Source organism: Acanthamoeba castellanii, assembly GCF_000313135.1.
Source record: "Acanthamoeba castellanii str. Neff unplaced genomic scaffold scf7180000084724, whole genome shotgun sequence".
NCBI lineage: Eukaryota > Discosea > Longamoebia > Acanthamoebidae > Acanthamoeba > Acanthamoeba castellanii.
In genome coordinates, this window is record NW_004457611.1 from 133046 (window position 1) to 157437 (window position 24392).

Genomic DNA, 24392 nt, shown 5'->3' on the forward strand with positions numbered 1-24392 from the left:
CTGCGCCGGCGGTGTGTGGTAAATAACAATAAATAACTAAAGTGTTATTGCTTTAGTTTGTGCGGTCTGGAATGTCGTTCTCGGCAAGTGACGCCAGAAGAGAAGAATGAATGACCCACAGCGCGCAGCGTACGTCACAAGAACGCTGCGGTGATGAAAACAAAATAAAAGAAAAAGCAATACAACCAACAACACACCACACCGACCACGGAGTTGAGACAACAAACGTGGCGCAGGTCGGGCATTGGCGCTCGCTGCCGAAATCCCCTCGCCATCGCTCGTCTCTCTCCTGCCCGTCTCGTGCCTCTTCCTTCTTCTCGGCCGCTCCGACGTCGGCCATCACGGGCGGTGTGGACCGGTCAATACTCGGTCGCTTGTACATTCCACGCACGCTCGGTTTAGGCCGACGAGCTGCTGGGGGCTGGGACGGCGTTCTTGGGGGCAATGACGGCCAGCAGGAGGTGGTCCGAGAAGCCGGCCGGCAGCGACTCGTGCGGGAGCTTGTCGCCGTTGGGTCCCGTCGGCACGATGTAGACCATGTACCCGGGCGCCAGGCCAGCCACGCGTCGCACCACGCCCGCCTATAGGCGCACAACCAACAACCCGTGTAAGATGCACGTCAATGAGAGAGAGAGAGAGAGAGAGCAGTGGTGGTGGTGATGACGACAACGACGAAATGGGCGGTGTGGCGTACGCGGTCTCGCTGGAGGAAGTAGTTGTAGATGACCTCGTACTGGGCCTGAGAATCGGGGCTCTCGGGCGAGGCGCGTACCAGCAGGAACGTGGTGCGCACGGCGGGCATGAAGCGCACCACGTTGGCCAGACCCGTGCGCTCGGTCACTGGCAGCTCATCAGGCAACTCCCTGCACACACACATTTCCCAGACGCTGAACGTGAGAAGCTTGGTCGCTGCGCACGACACACACACATATTTATACACACACAACACACGTCACCGCACGCACGGCAAACACGGGCGACGTACAGAGGATAGACGGTGGTGCCGGCCAGGTAGAAGGCCTCCACGGGGCACGGCGCACCAATGCCGATGAGGGAGCCGCGCCACACGGGCTCGGGCTCGATGTCGTCCAGCGGCTCGATCACCGGCTCCTCGTCCTCCTCGTCCACCTCCTCCCGCTTGTTGGCGCCGCCCTCCTCCGTAGGTATAGCCCCCCTGGCCCCGTCGACCGCAATGGCCTCCGCTGCCGTCTCCTGCGCTGAGGCCGCTTCCACCACCTGAGCGGACGCCGGCGACGTCTCCGTTGACGCAGCCGCGGCAGGCCCCATCGGCGTCGTGGGCACGGCGTAGTAGGCACTCCCACCACCGGCGGCGGCGGCGAGCCTGGAATCTTGCTGCTGGGAGGCGGCGGCCGCCATGTAGGACGGGGCGGCCTGGTAGTCGTAGGCGGTCATGGCGTAGTGATGCTGCGGCTGGCCGGGGTACTGCTGTGGCTGGGCGTGGCCGTAGCCGTAGCCGTAGTAGGGGAGCTGGTGGTGCTCCGCGTAGGCGGTCGATCCGTACGGATGGCCTGCCGCGAACTGATTGTAGGCGGCCTGCTGGTCCATCTGGTAGGTCTCGGCCGAGGCTGCGGCGGAGCTCCTGGTGATGATGGCGGGCTTGACGATGGTCATACTCGAAGACGGCGTCTTCTGCGTGCTGTGGCCGTTGTTGTTGTTGTTGTTGTTGTTGTTGTTGTTGTTGTTGTTGTTGCGCACGTTGCCGCTGCCGCCAGCGGTGTTGTGCTGAGCGAGCGATTCCAGCGCTGTGTGCGTTTCCGGCACAGGCAACGGAGCTTGGCTGCCGTCGTACGACGACGCCGGCGGTGCTGTCTGGGTGGTGTCCTCGGCCAGCATACTATCGACGTCGATATGCTCCCTGCACAATCAACACAAGGCAGCCGCGCAAGTTAGACACACACACAACACACAACACACACAACACACACACACACAAACAGGAGAGAGAGAGAGCGAGAGGTACCTTGATCCCTTCCTGGAGTCATCGGCGCTCCGGTTGGGTGAAGACGTCCGCGACCGGGACCCAGAGCGTCGGCGAGGAGAAGGGCTCCGGTTGTCTCCATCCCGGGCGGGGGGAGTGGGCGAGCGGCTGATCGAACGGCTCCTGAAGCTTCTTCCCCGCGGACGTGAGCGGCTGCGTGACCGACTCGGACTGCGGCTGCGCGGCGAGTCGGGACTCCTGCTGCGACTTCTGCTCGGACTACGCCTACGGCTCCTGCTCGGGCTGCGGCTGTGGCTGCGACTGCGGCTGCGGCTGCGGCTTTTACTCCGGCTCCTACCCCGGCTGCGACTACGGCTGCGACTTCGACTTCGGCGATTGCGCTCCTCCTGGCATGGTGGTGTGTGCGTGGGCAGCAACAACAGCAGTACATGGGCGGTGAGCTTCGAGGGATGGCACGTCTGCGCGCGCGCGGTGCCTGTACCGGTGATACGGTGCCGACACGTAGGACCCCGCACGTGCGGCCTCGCTTGAGAATCTGCAGGTGGTGTTCCCCCACCGGGTCGAGGAAGATGATGTGCGCAAAGTTGCGTTCTGTCCAGGCCAACCCAATGTGTGAGCGGCGAAACTGACGCGTCAAGTTCTCAGTTGAGCAATGTGGATGGCACGCTGAGGGGGGGGGATAGTAACTGGGGTAGAACTTGATCTCCCGGATGGGTCCGATGCGATCGAGCTCTTCGCGGAGTTCGCCCTCGCAGCGATAGTCAAATGCGTAATCCGGAGCAAAGCCCTCAATGTACACGTCCTGCGCATTGTTCGAGTTAGCCTCGCACTCTCTCTGAGAGTGACACACGACACACGACACACGACACACGACACACACAACTGCACATACCGACATACGTACCCGGCGCCGATCTTGGCGGCCAGTTGCCTTGGTATTTTCCTTTCGCTGCCTTTCCTTGACGCTGTCGGAGCGAGCGTAGTCCAGCGTGACGCACTGGGTACCCAATCGTAAGCCCTGCAATGTGGTGCGTGAGGCATGTGGCATCGTGTACGAAGTGTGCACGAATCGATGAGGCCCTCGTACGCGACCCGCGTCGGCATGTGTGGAATGTAAATCGAACCTGGAGGTACTTGTGGGCCTTCTCCGCGGACCTGACCGAAACAAAGTCGACGAAGGCGTGAGACGGGAAGCGGGAGACCGATTCGACCTTGCCCACGCGCGAGAACTCGTCCCACAGCTTCCGCTTGTGGACACCCTGGTCCAAGTTGCCCACCCACAGATGTCTGCTGTGCTCGCCCTGCTCATTCACCACCGCCACGACCAACGTTGATACACGGGAGCGTGAGTGGCACGGAACCTGCGGAATGGTGTGGATGTGCGTGCGTGCGTGATGGTAACAGTACCTCCCAGAATGTGATGGTGCCATATTTGCCCTGTTCCTGCATGGCGGACTTGGCGTTGATGGCGACGCGCGGGTTCTTGAAATCGACACAGGCAACGCGCAGCCCGCGTTCGAGCTTCTTGATTACCACATTGTCGACCACGCCGAACCGGGAGAAGTTCTTCTCGATCTCGGCCTGTGTGATGTCGCCACGCAGCTCCACCTTGAGGTGCCTCGTCTCGGTTGGCGCCTCTCCGAAACCTCTGCTCCGCTTACTCCGCTCTCGCTCCAGGCTGCAGCTGCTTTGTGATCTGTCGCTCTTTCAGAGCATGTTCCGCATGTGTGCGCGTGTGTGCGTGTGTCTTGTGTGTTTAATTGTCGTGCGTGTCGTGTGTGTAGTGTACCTGGAGCGCTTGGAGCGGCGATCGCCTGGGCTGGCGCTGTGGCGGCGCTTGCGTTTGCGCGAGCCGCGATGGGGCTCGGAGCTTGCCGAGCGAGGTGCGCGCCCGCCGGCGGGACGATCAGGCCGATGCCCCTCGGGATACTATAAACATGCGGTGGCGAGTGAGCCACCAATCCGGGAGCACCCACATTCGCAGGCCATATATACTGGACGCATGAACGTTCATGTAATCCGGCGTATGCATGATATTTGGCTTAAAATCCAGAGCAAGATCAGGCATGTCGGGATCTAGTCGGATGTGTATCATCAATAGAGTCGCGAGTAAAAAGAGAAGGCAAGCACGTACCTCGCCATAGCCCACCGTGAGACAACAATTCTCGATCATGCGGCCGTTGAGGCGCTTCTTGGCCTGCACCGCCTCCTGCAAGATCTGGAACTCCACCACCGCGTAATCGCTCGCTGTATGGCGGGGGATCACCACTGGGTCAGGCCATTACAGCTAATGTTGTTGAGCTCACAACTGTCGTGTCGCGTACCGGGAATGAAGGCGATGTTGCGAACAGCTCCGTAGGCGCTGAAGGTCTGGTTGAGCTTCTCGAGGCTGATGTCCGGCGTGAGGGGTCCGGCCCACACAAAGCGGGACGGGCGCGTTTCGCCGTAGTGCACGAGGAGGCGACACCCCTTGAGCATCACCCCCTGTTCATTCGCGCATTAGCACGCCGCGCATTCCTTGCATTCCCTCCCCCCTCCTCTCTCTCTTTTTCGTAGAGGGGCACGAACGTGGAGCTTCTCCTTGGCCTGCACGGCGGATTCCTTGGCGTAGAAGTTGACAAAGCCGTACGCCTTAGTGGGCAATAGCTCCACACTCTCGATGTCGCCAAAGGCCCCGAACGCTGTCCTGCGCGATGCAGCCATTGATGCATTGTCATGGAGGCGCTAATGCCAATGCGGTTGGTGTGATCATGCGTTTTTTTACCTGAGGTCACGATCGGTGAAACGGTCGGCGTTGCCCACCCAGAGGTGGCGCGAGGGCGGGAAGTTCTTGTTGCGCCCTGGGCCGCCGTTGAGTTCGCGACTCTTGCTGCGATTTCGAGGGCGGTGGCGGCGGCGATCGGGACCTCTGTCCCTATTTCGGTCGTTGTCCCGAGACTTGCGCTTTCTGTCCCTGGACCTGCGCTTGACGGAGCGCTCCCTTCGTCTGCTCGACAACTCGTCGTCGTGGTCGCGGCTGTCGGCGCCGCTACTGTTGCCATTGCCATTGTCACCCTCGCGAAAGTCCTGCAGCAGACGCTGAGCGGCCACACGCACTTCGGCCGACATCTGCTCCCATTTCTAGGGGGAAGCGTCAACGTGAGAGCCATGTCCAGTTGTGGGTGTGTGGTGTGTGGTGTGTGTGTGTGTGGTGCATGTGCATCTTGTCAATGGCTTGGTTTGGAGGTACTTTCTGCAGCTCGACTTCGAGCGACTCCCTCACGGCGTCCCACCAATTTTTGTTATGCTTCTTCGTCACCACCAGCTGGGATGATAAGATACCAGATATAAGAGCGTAAGCGTAAGCGCGTAAGCCAACTCTTCGTCGAAGAAGACGGTCCGCGATATAGCGATGGTGCGATGATCATCAAGCAGCAGTATAAGATATGCGCCAGCGTGATCTTGCGGCGACGAGACGAGTAGCAAGTAAGGAAGGGGCATAAACCATTTCCTGGAGCAATACGATGGCCTCAGGCGACCCAGAGCCAGCAAGTGCTCGCTGCACCAGGGCATGGATCACGGCTGTAACCATAGACCAATGTTATACCGGGGTATGCATATGCGAGAACCCGTGCAGTGTGTACCTTGAAAGCTGTGGTCGTTGCTCTTGGCGAGGTTGTAGGTGAGCACACCAGAGTTGCACACGCTCGGCGCCTGCGACTTTATCTCGAGGATGGCGTCAATGGCATTGGGCACCGCTTCGGGCAGGCTCACGGCGACCTTCACTATTGCCTCTGCCGCTTGTGCCGTCTCCTTCCGTCGATCGTCTGCGGTCGATCCCTGGCGCCCCCAAGCAAAGCAGGAATGGAGTGAACTCATGGCATGGGGGGGACTGTGAGAGGGAGGGCAAGTACAGGAAGGTGTTCGTTGGCAATGCGCAGGAGGACCAAGATTGTGTCGCTAATCATCTTCGGGTGGAAGGGCGCGTAGATGGGAATATGCTCCAGCGCAAGCTCGCGGCATCTGGAGTCCAGGGCACCAGCGTCGAGAAGGTATTCGAACGCCTGAAGCACGTCCATGGTGAGCATCTCCAGCAGAGCAGTAATATATTGAGTCCCTTGATCTCGGCTTGCACCACAGCGCATCTTCATCTCTGTATGTTGGTGTCTTGAAAGATAACAACGGTTAGATGGGCTGTACCGCGGTGTTGCCAGAGTGTAGGGCGCTGGCGCTGGCAAGCGTGTTGAGGTGGGCAATGAGCTGAGCCTCCTCCATGCCCGAGTAATAATACACTGATGGTCTGGTTGTGTGTTGTTGAAAACTTGTGGTTGAATAGAAAGAAAAGAAAGTGTTGAGCTTCTTCTTGTACAGACAGCCGTTTGCTTGCCTTTTTCGGCCACGAGAAAATCGGGGGTTTATGATTTCTTTTTGTCCTGTATGGGGTTAACTGAGAATTCCAAGAATGGTGAGCTGCCGCACGCATCTCGAACGGTGCATTTGACAACGGATGTGAAAAGATAGGTGAGTGGCTCCTAAGATGAAGGTGTGGAGGAGAGGAATCCGTACGAGCATGGCGCTACGGGAGGTGGGTGGAATGGGAGGAGTGCCGACGTCGCGCCATCTGAAAGTGTGCGTGGTGGGCAGCGGGCCTGGCGGCTTCTACGCGGTCGAGGCTCTGCAGCGCATGGCAGAAGAGGTCAAAGCAAAGGGGCAAGCACCAGAGATCGCCCTCGACGTTGACATCTACGAGCGTCAGGCCGTGCCTTACGGTCTAGTGCGATTCGGCGTAGCGCCTGATCATCCCGAGGTGAAGGCGGTGCAGCATCGATACGACGCTTTCATGGCCGACCCTCGCCTGCGCTTCGTGGGCAACGTTTCCATCGGCTCTACAAATTCAATTTCTCAATCTTCCTCGAGCGGGGCTGCCGCTCTGTCGGTGGAGGAGCTACTCGGAGCTTACGACGGCGTGGTGCTCGCCGCGGGGGCGCAACGCGACCGCCCGCTCGGCATCGAGGGCGAAGATCTGCCTGGCGTCTACTCTGCCCGTACGTCTCTCACTTTTGTTTTTTGCTTTTATTTAATTAATATATATACTTGTACAGGCGAGTTCGTGGCGTGGTACAACGGCGACCCTGCGATGCGGAGCCGACAGTTCGAGCTTTCTTCCTCTCGCGAGGCTGTAGTGATCGGACAGGGCAACGTCGCGCTCGACGTCGCGCGGGTACACACTCTCTCTCTCTCGCTGTCTCATTGCATGGTTAGCCTTCTTCCTTAACGTTACGTGAGCAGGTGCTGCTGCATGAGCCCGGCCAGCTGGCCTCCACCGACATGCCCGAGTACGCGGTCGACGCCCTGCGCCGCTCCCAGATCGACACGGTGCACATCGTGGGGCGACGCGGACCCGCGCAGGCCTCATTCACCAACAAGGAGGTGCGGGAGATCCTCAATCTGCCCGGGGTCCAGTGCCACTTCCTGCCATCGGGCGTGCTTGCCCTCAACGAGGCCTCCAAGGCCGAGACTGCGAAGGAGCGCGGCAAGAAGCGCATGATCGACCTCTTCGCCGCCACGGAGAAGAAGGTGCGTTACACCCTGTGGAAAGCCTGTCCCGCGTCGAGTGCCTTCAAGGCTGAAAACGAACGACGTGGCTTGGAATGTGGTGTATGCGGCCAGGCCGGAGAGACGAAGGGCGAACCCAAGAAGAACCTGTACTTCCTCCTCTCGCCGCTGCGCTTCCTGGCCAACGAGAAGGGGCACGTGAGCGGCATCGAGCTCGCCCGCAACGAGCTGCAAGGCGAGGCGGGCAACCAGAAGGCCGTCCCCACCCACGAAAAGGAGACGCTCGAGTACCACTGCTTCCCCCCTTCCCCTCCTCTCCACATCGCTTTCATTCTCTGGCGAGGTCGTGTAACGGGCTCGTGGTGTTGCTGACCGCGAACGTGTCGTCGTTGCTTCTGACATTATGGTTGGGTGGTGCATCAGATGCGACGTCGTGTTCAAGAGCATCGGATACAAATCCGAACCTCTGGAGGGCGTGCCTTTCGATCACCACCGCGGGGTACGTGTGTGCGCGGGGCCAAGTATGAGCCGAGCAGTTCTCACACCGCCTTGTTGCCTGGGCAGGTGGTACCCAATGAGCACGGCCGAGTCGTGCGACCCGACGGCAGCACGGTGCCGGGGCTCTACGTGTCGGGCTGGATGAAGCGCGGGCCGTCGGGGGTGATCGGCACCAACCGCATGGACGCCGAGGAGACGGTGGCCTCCATGTGGGCCGACCTCGCCGCGACACGCCCCGGCGAGAAGCCCGGCTGGCGAGCGATCCAGGACAAGCTGCGGGAGCGGCAGGTTGCCTACGTCGACTGGAAGCAGTGGAAGGCCATCGAAGACGAGGAGCACCGACGCGGCCAGGTAATCACCTTCATCCATATATCGGCCTACATCATCGCTCACCCTCATTCTTGTTCCTCTCTCCCTTCGCCTTCATCTTCGTCATGTCCGTGCAGGTGCTGGGCAAGGAGAGGGAGAAGTTCACGTCGGTTCCCGAAATGCTCGATGTTGCGTTCAAGCAGTGAGCAGTGTTTGGAATCATCACCATTGGTTGCGTTTTTACTCCTTTTTTTTGTTCCGGTTGGTGCTGCAGCTTTTATCACTTCACTCCTGCTTCACTCGGTCACGGCCGCCTCGACCGCCACGGCCTCCGCGGCCACCCCGACCACCGCGCCCGCCTCGGCCTCGGCGCCCGCCGTTGGCCCGCCTGGCGCGCTGCTCCTCGTCGGCGCGGCGGTTGCTCTCCTTGCGGTCGGCCTGGATCTTGCGGTAGTAGTCCTCCTCGGCCTGGCCCGACAGCAGCGTCGGCTTGAGCAGCTTCAAGCCCGGCAGCTCCGGAAGCTGCAGCCCGTCCTTCACCGCCGCCCCGGCCTTCTCCACCGCCGCCTCGTCCTGTTGTGTGTGTTGTGTGTGTTGTGTGTGTGTGTGTGTGTTGTCACAATGGTCAGCCGCGCGATGAACGACCCGAGAGAAGAGACAAAGCGACGTTGCGTGTACCTTGAAGCGGACAGAGCAGTGCTTCTCGGCCAGCTCGACGTAGCCGACGTCGCCGAACTGGCGGAAGTACTGCTTGATCTTGAGCTCCGGGGCGACGGGGCGGTTGGCGGCGCCGTCCTTGGTCTTCTGCTTCTTGGCCACGCTCTCGCCATCGGCGTTGAGCTCCTCGACCGTGTCCGCCTCCTCCTCCTCGCCCTCTCCCTCCTTCTTCTCCGTCTTCACGGTATCATCGCGCTTTCGCTTCTTCGAGGCCTCATCGCGCGAGTCCTCCACGTCGAACCACAACAGCAGACCCGGCGTGAACTCGAGTCCCTTCTTCTTCCTGCACCACCCCACCGATGGAACGCACACATCAACGTCAACATCAACACGGCACATGTTTTGTGTTGTTTGTTTTGTGTAGAACGAGTGTAGTGGTGGCCGTACGATTTCTCGACACCGAATAGCGTCTCCACGCACTGGCGACACGACACGACCAACGACACGACACGACGGCTGCAAGTCAGCTTACACGGACCGGAAGAGTGAAGTGGAAGGTGGTGATGGAAGGAATGAAGAGGAACCTTGCGGTAGGAGAAGTCGGCGGTGGTGTCGTCGGTGCGCACGACGTGGAAGCAGCGGGACTCGGGGTACTCGGGGTGGGATCCCACCTTGATGTGCTTCACTCCGCTTCCGATCTTCTCATCGGCCTTGGCGTGTCCCTGCCTCAGCAGATCGAGGACGAGGTTCTCTTCCTCTTGCTTCAGCTTCGCATTGAGACTGTGGCTGCGATTCCGTAGTTATAAAATTTTAAGATTTTAATTTAAGCCTTTCACAACTCGCCCAAACCGACCAAGAAGGCAGGGACAGGACTAATCCAGACGTTGCCTCTTGAATTGAAATAAATTGTAAAGCGAAATGGGAAAATCAGCGTACTTGAACAGAATATCCTTGACGGCACGGGCAAGCGTGTCCGACCTGTTGTATGTCTTTCCGCCCAAGGTCACTACGGTCCGGGTAGTCATTGCTGTGGTTTTTCTGAATGAAAAGGAAGGCGGTAAAATCGCGAGAGATGAGCTTTTCGGAGTAAGTCTTGGCCCATATTGTTACCGGAAGTTTCCCGGTTTGGTCTTGAAGAAGGAAATTGTTTTCTCGGTTGATTTCTTCGGCCCATTGCTCATTCGATCACATCAGGATGGACATCAAAGTAACGCCATTGGGTACGCACCCTCTCAACACGTGGGCCTTGCATTTCATGAAGCTGGCTACAAGAGCTAGCGTGGCTAGTATTGCCAGCCCTCGATTAATCGCACGGGTGTAGGGGCGGGCCAGGATGTGGGGCGCAGTTGTATTCTTGTGAGTCTGGGTGGCAAGAACATCATGTTCGATTGCGGCATGCACATGGGCTACGACGATGCCCGTCGCTTTCCCGACTTCAACTTCATCTCCAAGAGCGGCAACTTCACCAACGCCATAGACTGCATCATCATCACCCACTTGTACCTCCCTCTGCTCCAAGCGTCTTTGCACATGCTTGCACAGCTGGACTAGATGCTGATCGTCTGCTACGTGCGCTCTTGTTCTCTTCTTTTTCTCCTCTGTGCAGCCACTTGGATCACTGTGGCGCGCTGCCCTACTTCACGGAGATGTGCGGCTACGACGGACCCATCTACATGACGGTATGGACATCTCCTTCTACACGCATGCGCGCGTCGTGGAGTTGCCACGTTGCAACGTTGTTGTGGCGCTTGTTTCTTTGTTAATATATGAAAACGACCAGCACCCGACCAAGGCCATCTGCCCCATTCTGCTCGAGGACTACCGTAAGATCACGGTCGAGCGAAAAGGCGAGACCAACTTCTTCACCTCGCAGATGATCAAGGACTGCATGAAGAAGGGTATCGCTCTCTCTCTCTCTCTCTCTACATTCTACTTTTTATCTTCTTCTCCTCCTCCTTGTCGCGGGCTCTACATTCTGCCTTACGGCTCTACTCGACGTTGAATACTCACCAAGGGGCTGCACACGCACACACATGCGCGTTGGGTGGGTGACGTGGTACAACGTGCAGTGGTGGGGCTCAACGTGCATCAGACGGTGCAGGTGGACGAGGAGCTGGAGATCAGGGCCTACTACGCAGGCCACGTGCTGGGGGCGGCCATGTTCTACGTACGCGTCGGGGACCAGAGCGTCGTCTACACCGGCGACTACAATATGACCCCCGACCGACACCTTGGCGCCGCCTGGATCGAGAAGCTTCGCCCCGACGTACGTAGTGCTGCTACTCTGCTCCAGCTCTCTTACAAAAAGGCTGACTCCCCCAACTCTCTGGCGCTACGCGAAGGTGCTGATCACGGAGTCCACGTACGCCACCACGATTCGCGACTCCAAGCGGTGGCGAGAGCGCGACTTCCTCAAACGAGTGCACTCGTGCGTGGAGAAGGGTGGAAAGGTTTGCTTTGCCCTCCCCATTTTCGCCTGTGCGCTATGTGCGTGTTCAAGCCTTTATATATATATATATTAGACGTTGAGGACTTACACTGGTGCTGACTGTGGTTGTTGCCACAGGTGCTCATCCCGGTGTTTGCGCTGGGGAGGGCGCAGGAGCTGTGCATATTGCTGGAGACCTACTGGGAGCGGATGAACCTGACCGTGCCCATCTACTTCTCGGCCGGTCTCACCGAGAAGGCCACCAACTACTACAAGCTCTTCATCCACTGGACCAACGAAAAGATCAAGGTACTGGGACAACCTTTCCCGCACACGCACGCACACGCACACTTTCGGAATGTACGTTGTCGTGGGACTTACGCGGTGGTGGTGTCGCTTGCACAGCGTACGTTCGTGCACAGGAATATGTTCGATTTCAAGCACATCTCCACATTCGAGCGGGGTCTGGCTGACCAGCCCGGTCCCATGGTCCTCTTCGCCACCCCCGGCATGCTCCACGCCGGCACCTCCCTCGAGGTCTTCAAGAAATGGGCGCCCAACGAGAAGAATTTGGTCATCATTCCGGGCTACTGTGTGGTCGGAACCGTCGGCAACAAGCTGGCCGCTGGACGCAAGGTCAGAACCCGCTCTCTCATCGGTGCGCGCTGTTTGTTTGTACCAACGACGTACGTGCCGTGCGACAGGGTTCGTTCAAAGTGGATCTGGATTCGCGCACGTCGCTCGAGGTTCGCTGCAAGGTGAAGAACCTCTCCTTCTCCGCCCACGCCGACGCCAAGGGCATCATGCAGCTCATCAAGATGAGCCAGCCCGCCAACGTCATCCTCGTGCACGGCGAGAAGGGCAAGATGTACGTCACACTCCACATGGGCGGCCGCCGCTCGCGCGTTTTTTTCACTCACGACTCACGACTCCTGGGCGAGACGTGCAGGCAATCGCTGAAGCAGCGCGTGATTCGCGAGTTTGAGATTCCGTGCTTCGACCCGCCGAATGGCAGCACCGTCACCATCAAGACCGCGCGGTCGGTGCCCGTGCAGATCTCGCCCGCCCTCATTCGCGCCCACGCCAAGCGCCCGCTGCCTTCCTCCTTGACACCCGCCTCCTCCTCCTCGTCGTCGTCGTCATCAATTGGCATCGATTCAGAAGGAACCACCCAGCCTCCGCTCAAGCGCTTCAAGTGGACCGAACCCTCGCCTGCCGATAGGGCACTCCTGACCGGCGTGGTGCTGGTCAAAGACTCCCAGGTCGAGCACCCACGTGTGTAGAACGAGACCTCTCTCGTCGCGTGTGTTGCCGTTGCTGACTATTTTGTGCTTGATCGGTGCAGGCCATAGAGCTGGTCGATGAGGAGGAAGCGGTGGAGCGGCTGGACATGCCGCGCCACGCCCTCAAGTTTTCGGCCGTGCGCTCCTTCCCGGCCTTCATCTCCATCGAGGCCCTCCTCGACGAACTCTACGTTGCTCTCTCCAAGTACGCAGTCTCGCCTTGTCGTGTGTGTGTCGTGTGTCGTGTCTCATGTGTGGCATCGTCACACTATGCAAGCGCTGTGCTCACTGCGATGACCAACGTGCAGGCGGGTGGCGGCAGCGGCGTCGCGAGACGGGCGAAGCATCCGGGTGGCCGGGTCGGTGCGGATCAGTGTCAAGAGCGAGAACACGGCCCTCCACACGTCGTGGCACTATCGCGACGAGTCCCTCGCCCTCCAGGTGCTCGCCGTGGTCGACCGCCTCCTCCACGACCTCCCCGCGTCGCCTGCCGACGAGCCCGAGCCCCGCGACCTCCAGCTCCCGCACGACGACAACGAAGAGGCCGAGGCCGTCGCCTGAACTGTTTCTTGTTATTTTCCAAGTATAAAATAAAGAAATAGAAATAGAAATATAGGCACTTGGCAGAGAACATACAATAAGCGAAGATGGAAGAGGTGGACGACGTGTGGGACAGCCTTGCGGGTGCAGATGGTGCCGTGAAAGTGGAAGATGAGGCAGGCGTCGTGCGGCTCGTGGAGATGTGCGTGCGAGCCATGGTGTCGGCCCTTGCCTGCCCGCCCTCCCCTGCCAGGCCCGCCCCTTCGTGGGCAGCGCGTGGCGGCCTCGCCCCACTCCCTCCCGACCTCCTCCTGCACGTCCTACATCGCGCTGTACCCCCCTCTCGCTACGTTTTATTTTCTTTTGATAATATATTATTTAACAATGCTACTCGCTGACACAAGTGCTGCAGGTGTCGAAGAACGTGCTGAACGATCGCACGCTGGTGGCGTTCGTGGACGAGCGCATCGTCCACTTGAAGCTGTCCGGCGCGTCGGCGCACATCACCGACGCCGGCCTGGAGAGCATCACGCGCTGCTGCAGCGGCCTCCAGTCGCTCTCGCTCTATGGCGTCTCCAACTGCTCCCCCGACGCCCTTGCGCGCCTCTTCTCCGTATTCCCCTCCCTCCGACCACTCTACACTCGTGCTTTCGTAGCGTGCGTGCTACCTCTTGCATGAACCTGACCTGGTGTGTCGTGTGTGTATCGTGTGTGTCGTGCGATGGATACAGAGCACGACGTCACTGACGTCGGTGAACTTGTCCAAGTGTCCGGTGGCCACCAAGCCTGTCATCGACGCCCTCGTCCGCCACTCCACCGGCCTGCGCACGTGCGCGCTCTCTCTCTCTCTCTGTGTGTGTGTGTGTGTGTGTGTGTCGTGTGTGTGTGTCGTGTGTGTCGTGTGTCGTGTGTCGTGTGGCCACGCTGACCGACTCAGCGCTGACTTCTTTGTTGGGGGGAAATGGTGGTGGGTGGGGCCACTGTGCAGGCTGATTCTGAACAGGAACAATCAGGTGCGCGACGACTTTTTGCTGGGCAACCTGCCCCACGTGCCCCACCTGCAGGAGCTCGCCGTGCTGGGCTGTCCGCACCTCACCGGCCAGTTCCTCCGCGTCCTCCCGCACCACAACTCGCGCCTCACCGCCCTCAACCTCTCCCGGTACTCCTCCCCATCCACAGACACGGCACACGGCACACGGCACACGCCTCATGGAGGGGTGCACCAGGTGTACGCAGCTCAAATCGGACGAGCTGCTGGTGGAGTGCTTCAGCCGGATGCCCTACCTCCAGAACCTGAAGCTGGCCAAGCTGCGGAAGCTCTCGGATCGGGTGCTGGACTGTATCGGGGACCACCTGGCCGGGGTGCTCTGCGAGCTCGACATCCGCCTCTGCTCCTCCATCACCGAGAGCGCCCTCATCAGGTCCGTCTCTCTTCTTCTTCTTCTTCTTCTTTCTCTCTTTTGCGCAACTCAAGGGGCTGTGTTTCGTGTGTGTGGTTCGTAGGGTGCTTCCCAAGCTGCAGGAGCTCCGCATGCTGGGACTCCCGCCCCCGTGCCCCACCTCAGTGCTGGGGAGCCTGGCCGAAGCCCGCCTCCGTTCCTCCACGAGCTCTACCTGAGCCGCTCCGCAAGCGCAAGCGCCGAGGCACCTACCCGCTGCCCCGCTCTTTCAATCAACCACATGTGCCCCCTCTTGATTACTTTAAGGCCTTCTGCTAAGCCTGTGTGTCGTGTGTGTGTGTGTGTGTCGTGTGCGTGTGCGTGTGCGTGTCGTGTGTGTGTGTGTGTGTCGTGTGCGTGCGTGTTCTTCATCATCGCTCCAGGCGCTGCTTGCCCTCGTGGCCGCCTACCCCGCACTCGAGATTCTGTACGCCGCCCCTCTTCCTCTTCTGTGGGCGACACAGCTGACGCGCCACGCCGCCACTGCTTACAGGTGGGCAACGCGGGCTGCCGGACTGACCGACGGAGTCGTTACCACGATGCTGCAGCAAGGCCCCAAGCTAAAGTGCGCGCCTGCTTGCTGCCGCACACACGACACACAAAGAAGTCAGCGCTGAGTCGGTCAGCGTGGCCACACGACACACACGACACACGACACTCACGACATCCGCGTGTTGTTCATCTGTGCGTGCGTGCGTAGGGAGCTCTACGTGTCGGATGCCGAGCGCGCCGTCGGGGATTGGACCGCCGAGGCGTGGCCTCCCCGCCTGCGTCTCTTCGAAGCCGGCAACTCCCCCATCACCGATCAGTACCCCCCCCCCATCTCCCCTCCGGCTCTGTTCCCCCGAATCGGTCGGCCCTTTGGAGGGCTAACTCGTTCCGCGACGCTGCAGGGCCGTCGAGCAGCTGTGCCTGTTTTGCCCGCGGCTCGAGGTGCTGGACCTGGGCAAGTGCTCTCGCATCACCCCGCGCATGTTCGCACCCCCCCCCTACGGTGATTCCTTAATTATTAATCAATCGACCAACCAATCGACCAAACCGCACAGCTGCGAGTCGATCGGGCGCCTGGGGCACCTGCAGAACCTCAATCTCTCGGGCATCGCGGCCATCGACGACCAGGCCGTGGCGCGCCTCATCACCCAACGCACCGCCCACACCCTCGAGACCCTCACCCTCGCGTACGCCGCCACCGCCGCAGCCCACCTCCACCTTACCGCAACTGGCCTCCCCCCCCTCCACCACGCATTGCGTTGCGTGCCCCTCACCGACTCGCACACGCACACACGCTGCACACACTCACACGCACAGAGGAGCTGCGGGGTGAGCGCGGACTGTCTGGCGGTGGCGCTGCTGGGCCTGCCCAACCTGACGGCGCTCAACGTGCAGGACTGCGCCGGCGTGTCATGCCTCACCCGCGACCACCCGGCCGTCGTGGCCCTCGAGGCCCGACGCCGCACGTCGGCGCGCACCACCGTGGCCGGGGCCGGCGTGCCCCTGCACGACCTCTCGTCGCTGTGCCTGAGCGGGTGTCGCCATCTGGCGGGCACCACGCTCGCGACGGTGCTGGAGTGGTGCGGCCGCCTGCACGACCTGCAGTTCGCCGAGAACGCGGCGCTGGCCGACGACGACCTCGTCGCCGCGCTGCCGCGCCAGTCGAGCCTGCACGCCCTGAGCCTGGCCAAGCTGCCCCACCTCGCCTCGGCCGACCGGGTCGTGGCGGCCGTCGCGCGGGCCTGCCCGGACCTCATCTACCTCAACCTCTCTGGCACGCGCGGACTCTCCGACGGTGCGTGTCTCGCCTCTCTTCCCCGTGCGTCGTGTGTCGCTGTGTGTGTCGCTGTGGATGCCGCGGTGTGTCGTGCTGAAACGGTGTTGGTGTGTATCGTAGCGGGGTTCCGCGAGGTGCTGGAGCGGTGCCGGCTGCTGCAGACGATGCACGCGAGCCAGTGCGGCATCACGGACGACGCGCTCGAAGTCCTCCTCCCGCCCTCTCGCTGCGGGCAGGCCCTCCAGCTGCTCGCCCTCACTGACACCCGCGTGAGCAAGGACACCTGCGCCAAGCTCGTCCAGCACTTCCCCTTCCTCCAAATCCACTTCGGCGGCCGGTACCACAACACACACACACAACACACAACAACAACAACACACAACACACACGTGGAAACGCATCACTAAACATCGATCGATTGGGGCGCTAGGATCTACGACGGGGAGGAGTTCGTGGCAGCGCAGCGACCGCCGTACGTGGGCTTCATCCCGGGAGCGCGACAGACCCCCGACCCCGCCGAGGCCGGGCGTACCCTCGCCTACTGGCTGCTCGCCTCCTCGGCCGCTCTCCCGCCCGGCTACAACAGCCCACAGCTGTGAATAAATAAAACCAAAAATAAATAAATGTCCTTTCGATTTTTGTAATTGTTGTCGACGGTGGTAATGGCACAAAAAGGCTGACCAATGGGGGATAGGCGTGGCCTTTTTTGCTCTGCCCTTCCGCTTTTGGAGAAGGCGGTGGACCCTCTGAAGATCTTCAGAAAGATTGCGGGAGGCTGCACCAAGCTCATGAAGCTCATGGATCTTTCCTTCCTCTGTTCCCTCCTCTTGTTCCTCCTCGTCTCCCCAACGTTCCTACACGGGGCGAACGCCTCCTCTTCCTTCTCGCACCAAGATGAGGAGGATTTGGACTTTGGCATGTCGCTCGGGGAGAGGCTCGATGAGAACGACAGCGTCAACTGCAGCACTCGCCACTCGGTGCCGAGCTACTTCTGGGATTGGCTGCTCTTCCCGGTGGCGATCGACGATCTTGTGACCAAGCTGGAAGACCTCTCCGTCAAGCTGGGGGCGATCAACACTCAGCTCTCCTCGATGGACTTCGACCAGATCCCCGCCGACAGCGGCCTCAACTTTGCGCAAATCCTCCAGGCCAACTACGAGTGGCTCGCCGCCGAGGACGCCACCTCCGGAGGCGCCCTGGTCCCCTTCAACCGCCTCCTCGACGTCATGGAGACCAAGCTCGAGGGCGCCCTCAACTAATCAGTTGGTCCGGCCGCCACTTCCCTCCTCCTCCCTCATCTCACCCCGCTGCGCCCCCACACCTGAACTACCAAACAACCAATCTACCCGCTGTGTGCATTTCTCTCCACTCCCCTTTATTTTACAAATTACAAAAGCGCCCGGGTGTGAATCACCCAAGGCACCACCCCAATGTACACCCAATGTACACCACACCCAAGGCACCACGGGCACTACCGTGTTCCTTGCACCACCCAAGCAACGCTTGATTGAATCAGCCATTGCGCCACACTGTGTGCGTTGTTGGGCGAGCGAGCGAGAGAAAAAAAGAGTTGCAAGAAAACGAACGGCGCCGCGGCGCCACTGGTTTATGGTGGCGACGTAGGCCTCGACTCGGTTTGAAAGAGTACAAGCAGCAGCAGCAGCAGCAGCAGCAGCAGCAACACAAACAAGAGGAGGGGAATGCTTCTCGGCTTAGTCCTTCTTGTCCTTGTTGGCCGCGGGGGCGCCCGAGCTGCCCGTGAGGCGGCCCATGACACTCTGCACAGCGGCGCTCTTCGCACGCCCCGTGAGCTCGGACCAAAGCTCTGAGAGAAGTGGAAGAGGTGAGCAACACGAAGCCGCCGCTGATTAGCGAGGAGAGAGGAAGCAGGCAGGAAGGGTGGGAGGGGTTGGTACCGGTAGCAATCTGCAAGGGCACGTCGAGCAGGCCAGCAAGCCAAGCAGCGTAGGCCATCAGGCCCAGCACCACAAAGAGGAAGAGCAGCAGCGGGTTCCCGAGGAGGGCCATGATCTCGTTGAAACCGAGGATCAGCATCACCGCCCAGAAGAACGGCGGAATGCGCACGGCGATCTGGACGGACGGACGGACAACATGAGCAAGAGGAGCGGGTTGGCGGGCTCACTATCAAGATCGGTACGCACCTCTCTTTCCTGCTCCCGCTTGGCCTCAATGAAAGCGGGATCCGACTCTCGCTTGAAGGTGTCGCGGGTCATGTTGCATTGGTCCGCCGATATCACCACCAAGGACGGGTCCACACCTGTCGTCCCACACCACACATCGGCCGCGTTAGACCATCGACGGTACGCCTCGCCTCACGACAGCCAACAAGACGTACTCGAGGGGTCCAAAGAGCTGTCAAAGAAGGACAGATGACGATCCGACTCACGCAGTCGCACGATCGAGTAGGCATCCAATACGCCGTAGGCCTGTCGTCGTTGCGATGCGTGCCACGTATAAAGATGATTAGCCCGACCGAAAGGCAGGCACTACACCATTTACCGATGTGGGGGGGAGGCGAATGTTACCTGCTGGCGTGCCTCCTTGAAGGTCTCCTCGATGTTGTCGGCTTTGGACCAGCGACGGGGCAGGCCGTCGGGATCAAGGCGGAAGGTCTCATCGAACCTGGGCACGCCATGGACTAGGTTAGGAGACCATTCATAACTCGGGGAACCTTGGGGGGCTTGAGGGTACTTTTTCTGCATCTGGTATTGGATGTGCTGGCTTTTCTCGGTGAGCCGGTCCTTGATGACCGCAAACGCTCGTTCCCTCAGCTCTTCCTCCCTCGTGTTCAGCTCCTCTTCGCTGAGGCCAAGACCTGGGTGCGCATCGCGGTGAGTCGCATGGCAGAGAGGCACAGGAGGGCTGGAGGGCGCGAGAGCACACGTACGAGTGAGGTGGACGCGCAATTTAGCCTTGGCACCCTCGAGGGCGTGGTCGTGAAGGTCGGCGATACGTGGCCACATCTCGTTCGACGCTACATCGAGCTGCTTGTTCAGCTGGTTCATGATCGCGCTACGGAGCTTCTGCTGTCTGCGCTTCAGCAAATGGTCCACATACTGCTCACGCAGGCGCTTGACAAGCTCCTCGACATGTTCGCGGAGTGCCTGCAGTGATGTTGGTGCACGTGCAGAGGTGAAGGTTCAGAGGACAGCGCATCCATGCAGCATAGCGGCGTAAGAGGAAGAGAGGATGGAAGAGAGTCTCACCTGGCGCTCTTCGTCGTACTTCCACGACACACCGGGGACGAGAGAGGCTTGGGCGTTCCGCTCAAAGAAGGCGATGGCGTCGTCCTTCAGGTCGTGGAGGCGCGTGGGCAGGTCTGACAGCTCGACCTGTCATGCGGAACAGCGGCCGTTAGCATTCGGAAGAAAAGGAGCGCCACCAGCCAGGCCACACCGGCAGGTAGACACTACCTGGGGCGATTTTCCTTCCTTGGAATCAGAGGTGGATGGCGAGAGCTTCTTGGCGAGCGTATCGGCGTGCTGGATTGCGGCCTCGTAGATGCGCCTCATCTGCTGCAGGAAGAGCGCATAGCTGGCGTCCAACATCTTCTCCTTCAGCGCTGCCCCCTTACGTGCAGCGACCTCGGTGTGGTAGCGCGATGCGGGCGCTTCGTACTGGCCTGCACGGTTGTAGAGGGACGGTAAGCGAAAGAGCCAGTGCTGAACGGCAGGCTTGTTTGATGAGAGTATACGTACTGAGTGCTTCCTCCTCCGCTTGGCGCACCAGCTCGCCAAAGGCAGGGACAAACGAGCCCTCGGGGTTGCTGAGCTGTTGGCGCACGGGCTCCACGGCAGTGTTGAAGGAGCGGTACGCCGTTTCCATGAGCTCGTCGCAACGGAACATGGCCAGCATTTCCTTTTGCGTGGGCAGGTCCAGGTCCTTGCTCTCTTGGATGGTTTCCTGTATGGGCGGGTGGTGGAGTCGATTGCGTCAGGGGGGGGTGCGTTCGATAGATCCAACTGAAAAGGGAAGACGGCAGGCGCGGTACCCAAATGCGCTCGGCATACATCGGCCAGCCGTCGGCCGGCACGTCCTTGGCGTAGGCGTCCTTGAAGATGAAGTCAGAGGCCTCGGGGTTGGTGAACCTCTCCTTCAGTGTGTCCACATCAGCGGCAAACGTTGTGGCGTCGAGGATCTTGTGCGACAGAGACGTGTACATGATATCAAAGAAGTCGTGGACGCGCGAAGAGGCAAACTCCGGAGGCTGCAAGAGTCCAGGGAGTCAAGAAGAGGGTCTCGCGGTTAGTTGTGCTCAAGGGATAAGCTCCACACGTGCAAAGTATAGCCACTTCAGAAAGCCCACGAACCTTGGAGATGCCGCTCCAGATCTTTTCGAGGTCTGCCTCGACGGCCTGGGTGAGAGGCTCCAGAGGGGTCACGGCCCTCACGTGATCGCGGATCACGAAGAGCAGCAGCGTCTTCGATCCGGCACTGGAACTGCCGTGGCCCAAACGAAGAGGAGAGTGCATCAGAAGGCGTGTAGCAAAACGTGACACGCAATCCATTCATACTACTCTCGCGCACACGAGGCACTACAAGGAAGGTGGCAATACCTGTGCTTACCAAAGAGCTGCAGGTTGAGCTCAAACACGGTCTTGAGAAGGCCGTAGTTCGCCGCATCCCAGCGGCCAATGTCTTGGAACCACAAATTGATGATGAGGATTTCCGCCAGGGCGAGCGAAAAGAGAGAGGACTTGCGCTCAAAGCTCTGTTGGAGGCGGGTCAGCAGCGACCTGTACGGCACATTTTGATGCTGATTTGCGGGATCAAGAGCGCACCTTTTGTTCTTCGCCTCGCTCTCTGCCGTCCGTGCCTTCAACGTCCAGCACCAACGTATCGGTGGGTCTGCCGCGGATGGTGTTGGCTGAACATCCCATCCAGATGCCCTTTGTGGTCTGGGAGCGGCCGCGCTGCGAGTCCATGACTTGGAACTTGGTGCCAAACAGGAGATTCAAAAGTGTGCCTGCAGATTGATCATGTAAGGCCAATGCACTGAGTGCGGCACCCAGAGAAGTCTAGCACGTACTCTTGCCGCTCGATTGGCAGCCAAGAATGGAGACTACCCAGTAGTCAAAGCCCTTGTTGTCAAAGTTCCATTTGCCCATTTTGTTGCTCAATCCTTCCCTGTGACGGAGGTGAGTGATTGTTTACGGGGAGGAGAAATTGTCATCGGGCTGCCTCTACGTACACCCAACCACCATCCTCGTCAATGATTTGGATCATGTCGTGTGCATCTTCGAGAGAGACCACCGCCGAAGCGTTCGTGTCCGCGTCCATCATCGCGTGGTGTGTTGTTTCTGTTTGTGTTTCGCGACCTCACACGTCTGCGCTCGCGCCAACCGCCACCTTAAATAGAAGGCGGTTTTCTTCCCGCCAAAAAATTGCGCAAATTGCGCAAAACAAAATTGTTCACTCCAACGCTGTACGGTAGCAGGCGTGTGAGGTCGCACCCGGACTCTGACCTTCCTCTGGCCCTCCTGCCACTGATGCTGGCGCTCAACGCAAGCGGAGGAAGGAGAGGTCGCTGGCGGCAGCGGCCGGGGTCACGTTCTGGGCGCACTGCTGCGGGAAGCGCGGGGGGATGACGTCGGCGATGGCCTGACGGAAGGTGTTCCAGGGGCAAGGGCCGGGGGTGTTGCAGCCAAGGGTGGGCATGGGGCGGCCGTTGAAGAAGAAGCGCACGTAGAAGTCCCGCGACCCGCTCCTGCTCTGCCACAGCTCGATTTCCATGTGCGAGGCGTAGGGCGGCCAGTACTCGATGCTACCGAACCCGTAGGCGAACGACAGAGGCCACACTGTGGAAGTCACGGTGGAGTCAGTTCCGACGTCATCTTCCATCCGAGGGGAAAGAGGGAGGAGGTACGGGTGGTGTCGTGGCCCGAGAAGTAAGCGAGCTTGAGGCCGCCGGCCTGTCCGTTGACGGCCTGCTCGAGCCTCGCCACCTGCTCGGCGACGAAGCTTCCGATGCTGTTCTCCGCCACGCGTGCGCACACCGAAGTACGTGAGGGCCCGATGCAGCGGGGCAGCGAGTGCACTGGCGGGGAGGTGCAGATTGCGGGCTTACCCGAGAGCGCTGGCGACCTGGGTCTGGTTGTAGAAGTAGGCCATCTCGAACTGAGCATTGAGGGCGATGGCCTGCGCGAGCGAGTTGATGCCCTCGGGGAGGCGCTTGCCGTGGCAGATGCGTGCATAGGTCTCATCGAAGGCATCTGCGGCGCCCCAGACACCTCTCAGACACCACCACCGCACGCGCGTGTGAAGATGGACGGGACGCTGTACCGATGATGTCGAGGCTAGCATTGGACGGCAGGTTGAAGATGGACCTGATCTTGGCCTGCAGCAAGCGGACGTACAGATATCGTGTGAATGTGAGAGAGGTGCGCATTTGGGGCACACGCCACACGCCGCACAGTAGCAGTAGTAGTTGTGCGCGGACGTACGTCGAGAGGGGCGATCTCGCGCATGTGTGCGATCCAACCCGGGGTCTGCCTGAGCTCGTAGTAGACCTGCTGCAGGTGGGGGCAGAGCCTCGTGTTGGGCGTCATGTTGTCCATCCACGCGTCGATCGTGTGCAGATCGAACGCGGGCACCTCCGTCGACTGGCTGTCCGACGGCAGATACATCCCGGAGAGGAGGCTCTGCGTTGTTCGGGCGCGGCACAACAAAATCGCGTCAGCTCCAACGCATAGAAGAGGTGTGTGTGTGTGTTGTGTGGCGCTACGATACCTGAGCGGAGGCGATGGTACGGGGCACGTCGGTGGAGCGAACCCAGACCTCGTCCGACGAGAACTGCTTGCCGAGGAAGCCGTACTTGTCCACGTACACCTGCCTCAGCGAGTTGCCGAGGGTAAGGTGCTGCTCGCGACCCTTGGTCGTCAGTTGCCCTGCACGCCACCGGCCACGAAGAGCACGGAAGACACGTTAGGTGCGCACACGCACACGCACGCGCGCGCGTGAGAGGGCGATCGGTACCGAACATGCAGTCGCCGGGGAGCACCTGCCGATCGTTGAGGTAGCGCTTGCGGAACAGACGGCCCGGCTGCACCTGCGCCGCGTCGCCGCTGTGTTGAAGGAAACCCCATCCAACACGACGACACCGCCATATTCCCCCACCAATCCCACGTCAGGCAACGGGAATGGATTTGCAGCAGCAGCAGCAGCAGCAGGGTACACGATGGAGCTGCGCGTACGTGTCGATGGAGGAGAGGTGGGTGAGGTTGCACCGCCACTCGACGTCGTTGCTGCTGGACCCGCCCGGGTAGAGGCTCACGGGCGTCCTGTCTCCGTGCCTCGTCGTCACTGATGAGACCCACCAGCACCACCCCCGCCGCCGCCGCCGCCAATATAGAAACGCCGCACGGGGGGAGGGGGCATGCGCAGAGTAAGCACGTGCGTGGTGGCAGCAGCAGCAGCAGCGGCAGCGCGTTTAAAACGAACGGGCGCGCGTACAGATGAGGAAGCGGAGGTCCATGTCGGAAGGGGCGGCAGCTGCCGGCACGTCCACCTGTGCGCATAGAGACAGGCCCGGTTAGCACGGCTGGCTACAGTCTTTAGTATCAGAAAATATTATTTATAATGCTACATATTTGTCTATTTAATAAATGTATCGGGGTGCAAACGTTCTATCAATAAAGGGGGGGGGAGCAAGCACCGGAGGGGCACCACAGTAGGCGGGCAGAGCGGCGGAGCTGCCGAGAGGAAGAGCGGCGAACAGAATGAAGATTCCGATGGCAAGCATAGCGACGCGGGAGGCCAACATTGTGATGGGCAGATCTTTGGCAGAATGGTGCTCCTTCTTCCTGCTTGTCTCGGCGTCACGGGGGAGGAAAACGACCACGCCAACGCGTCGGCTATTGCTTACGAGCATGTCCGGAGTTTGTCCAGGGCTGCACGAATGCTGCACGCCAAGCGACACAGAGCGCAGCTTCTGAGTTGCCGGCCAAAATTGGAG

The 24392-nt window shown here is 60.1% G+C and overlaps 8 protein-coding genes across 8 annotated transcripts; 4 read left to right on the forward strand and 4 right to left on the reverse strand.

The window, feature by feature from the left end:
• Positions 1–398: 398 nt before the first annotated feature.
• On the reverse strand, positions 399–6018 carry ACA1_157870 (RNA recognition motif domain containing protein; the record flags this gene model as incomplete). Its single annotated transcript, XM_004348453.1, is given in 20 exon segments — positions 399–581; positions 695–863; positions 986–1876; positions 1982–2107; positions 2118–2218; positions 2229–2346; positions 2476–2551; positions 2648–2795; positions 2865–2957; positions 3085–3261; positions 3368–3656; positions 3750–3889; positions 4095–4207; positions 4285–4444; positions 4529–4646; positions 4725–5080; positions 5190–5264; positions 5445–5521; positions 5584–5779; positions 5854–6018. 20 exon segments carry the CDS (start codon positions 6016–6018, stop codon positions 399–401), a joined length of 3771 nt encoding a protein of 1256 aa, XP_004348503.1.
• Positions 6019–6509: 491 nt separating this feature from the next.
• ACA1_157880 (ferredoxin/adrenodoxin reductase) lies at positions 6510–8508 on the forward strand (the record flags this gene model as incomplete). The annotated part of the gene is made up of 6 exons (XM_004348454.1): positions 6510–6984; positions 7042–7160; positions 7229–7782; positions 7919–7994; positions 8060–8344; positions 8440–8508. The coding sequence occupies 6 exons, from the start codon at positions 6510–6512 to the stop codon at positions 8506–8508; spliced, it is 1578 nt and encodes a 525-aa protein (XP_004348504.1).
• A 79-nt stretch (positions 8509–8587) lies between these two features.
• ACA1_157890 (RNA binding motif protein) lies at positions 8588–9984 on the reverse strand (the record flags this gene model as incomplete). Its single annotated transcript, XM_004348455.1, has 5 exons — positions 8588–8875; positions 8981–9302; positions 9407–9438; positions 9544–9739; positions 9896–9984. The coding sequence occupies 5 exons, from the start codon at positions 9982–9984 to the stop codon at positions 8588–8590; spliced, it is 927 nt and encodes a 308-aa protein (XP_004348505.1).
• Positions 9985–10154: 170 nt separating this feature from the next.
• ACA1_157900 (cleavage and polyadenylation specific factor 3like, putative) lies at positions 10155–13231 on the forward strand (the record flags this gene model as incomplete). Its single annotated transcript, XM_004348456.1, has 12 exons — positions 10155–10179; positions 10281–10458; positions 10566–10638; positions 10740–10857; positions 11029–11225; positions 11302–11409; positions 11526–11696; positions 11793–12023; positions 12092–12255; positions 12337–12649; positions 12733–12875; positions 12979–13231. 12 exons carry the CDS (start codon positions 10155–10157, stop codon positions 13229–13231), a joined length of 1974 nt encoding a protein of 657 aa, XP_004348506.1.
• An 86-nt stretch (positions 13232–13317) lies between these two features.
• Positions 13318–17016, forward strand: ACA1_157910 (leucine rich repeat domain containing protein; the record flags this gene model as incomplete). Its single annotated transcript, XM_004348457.1, is given in 14 exon segments — positions 13318–13416; positions 13623–13823; positions 13942–14039; positions 14199–14369; positions 14437–14631; positions 14714–14761; positions 14776–14892; positions 15143–15214; positions 15350–15457; positions 15543–15623; positions 15696–15827; positions 15960–16435; positions 16538–16754; positions 16848–17016. The coding sequence occupies 14 exon segments, from the start codon at positions 13318–13320 to the stop codon at positions 17014–17016; spliced, it is 2184 nt and encodes a 727-aa protein (XP_004348507.1).
• A 189-nt stretch (positions 17017–17205) lies between these two features.
• Positions 17206–17676, forward strand: ACA1_157920 (uncharacterized protein; the record flags this gene model as incomplete). The annotated part of the gene is made up of 1 exon (XM_004348458.1): positions 17206–17676. The coding sequence occupies one exon, from the start codon at positions 17206–17208 to the stop codon at positions 17674–17676; it is 471 nt and encodes a 156-aa protein (XP_004348508.1).
• A 453-nt stretch (positions 17677–18129) lies between these two features.
• On the reverse strand, positions 18130–21546 carry ACA1_157930 (protein sey1, putative; the record flags this gene model as incomplete). Its single annotated transcript, XM_004348459.1, has 15 exons — positions 18130–18242; positions 18334–18508; positions 18580–18695; positions 18774–18864; positions 18964–19060; positions 19130–19253; positions 19326–19542; positions 19645–19770; positions 19852–20060; positions 20137–20341; positions 20430–20645; positions 20749–20878; positions 20995–21149; positions 21220–21404; positions 21468–21546. 15 exons carry the CDS (start codon positions 21544–21546, stop codon positions 18130–18132), a joined length of 2238 nt encoding a protein of 745 aa, XP_004348509.1.
• A 391-nt stretch (positions 21547–21937) lies between these two features.
• On the reverse strand, positions 21938–24200 carry ACA1_157940 (histidine acid phosphatase superfamily protein; the record flags this gene model as incomplete). Its single annotated transcript, XM_004348460.1, has 10 exons — positions 21938–22272; positions 22305–22408; positions 22506–22650; positions 22721–22775; positions 22882–23079; positions 23168–23325; positions 23414–23502; positions 23632–23740; positions 23891–23945; positions 24093–24200. 10 exons carry the CDS (start codon positions 24198–24200, stop codon positions 21938–21940), a joined length of 1356 nt encoding a protein of 451 aa, XP_004348510.1.
• Between the last annotated feature and the right edge of the window lie 192 nt (positions 24201–24392).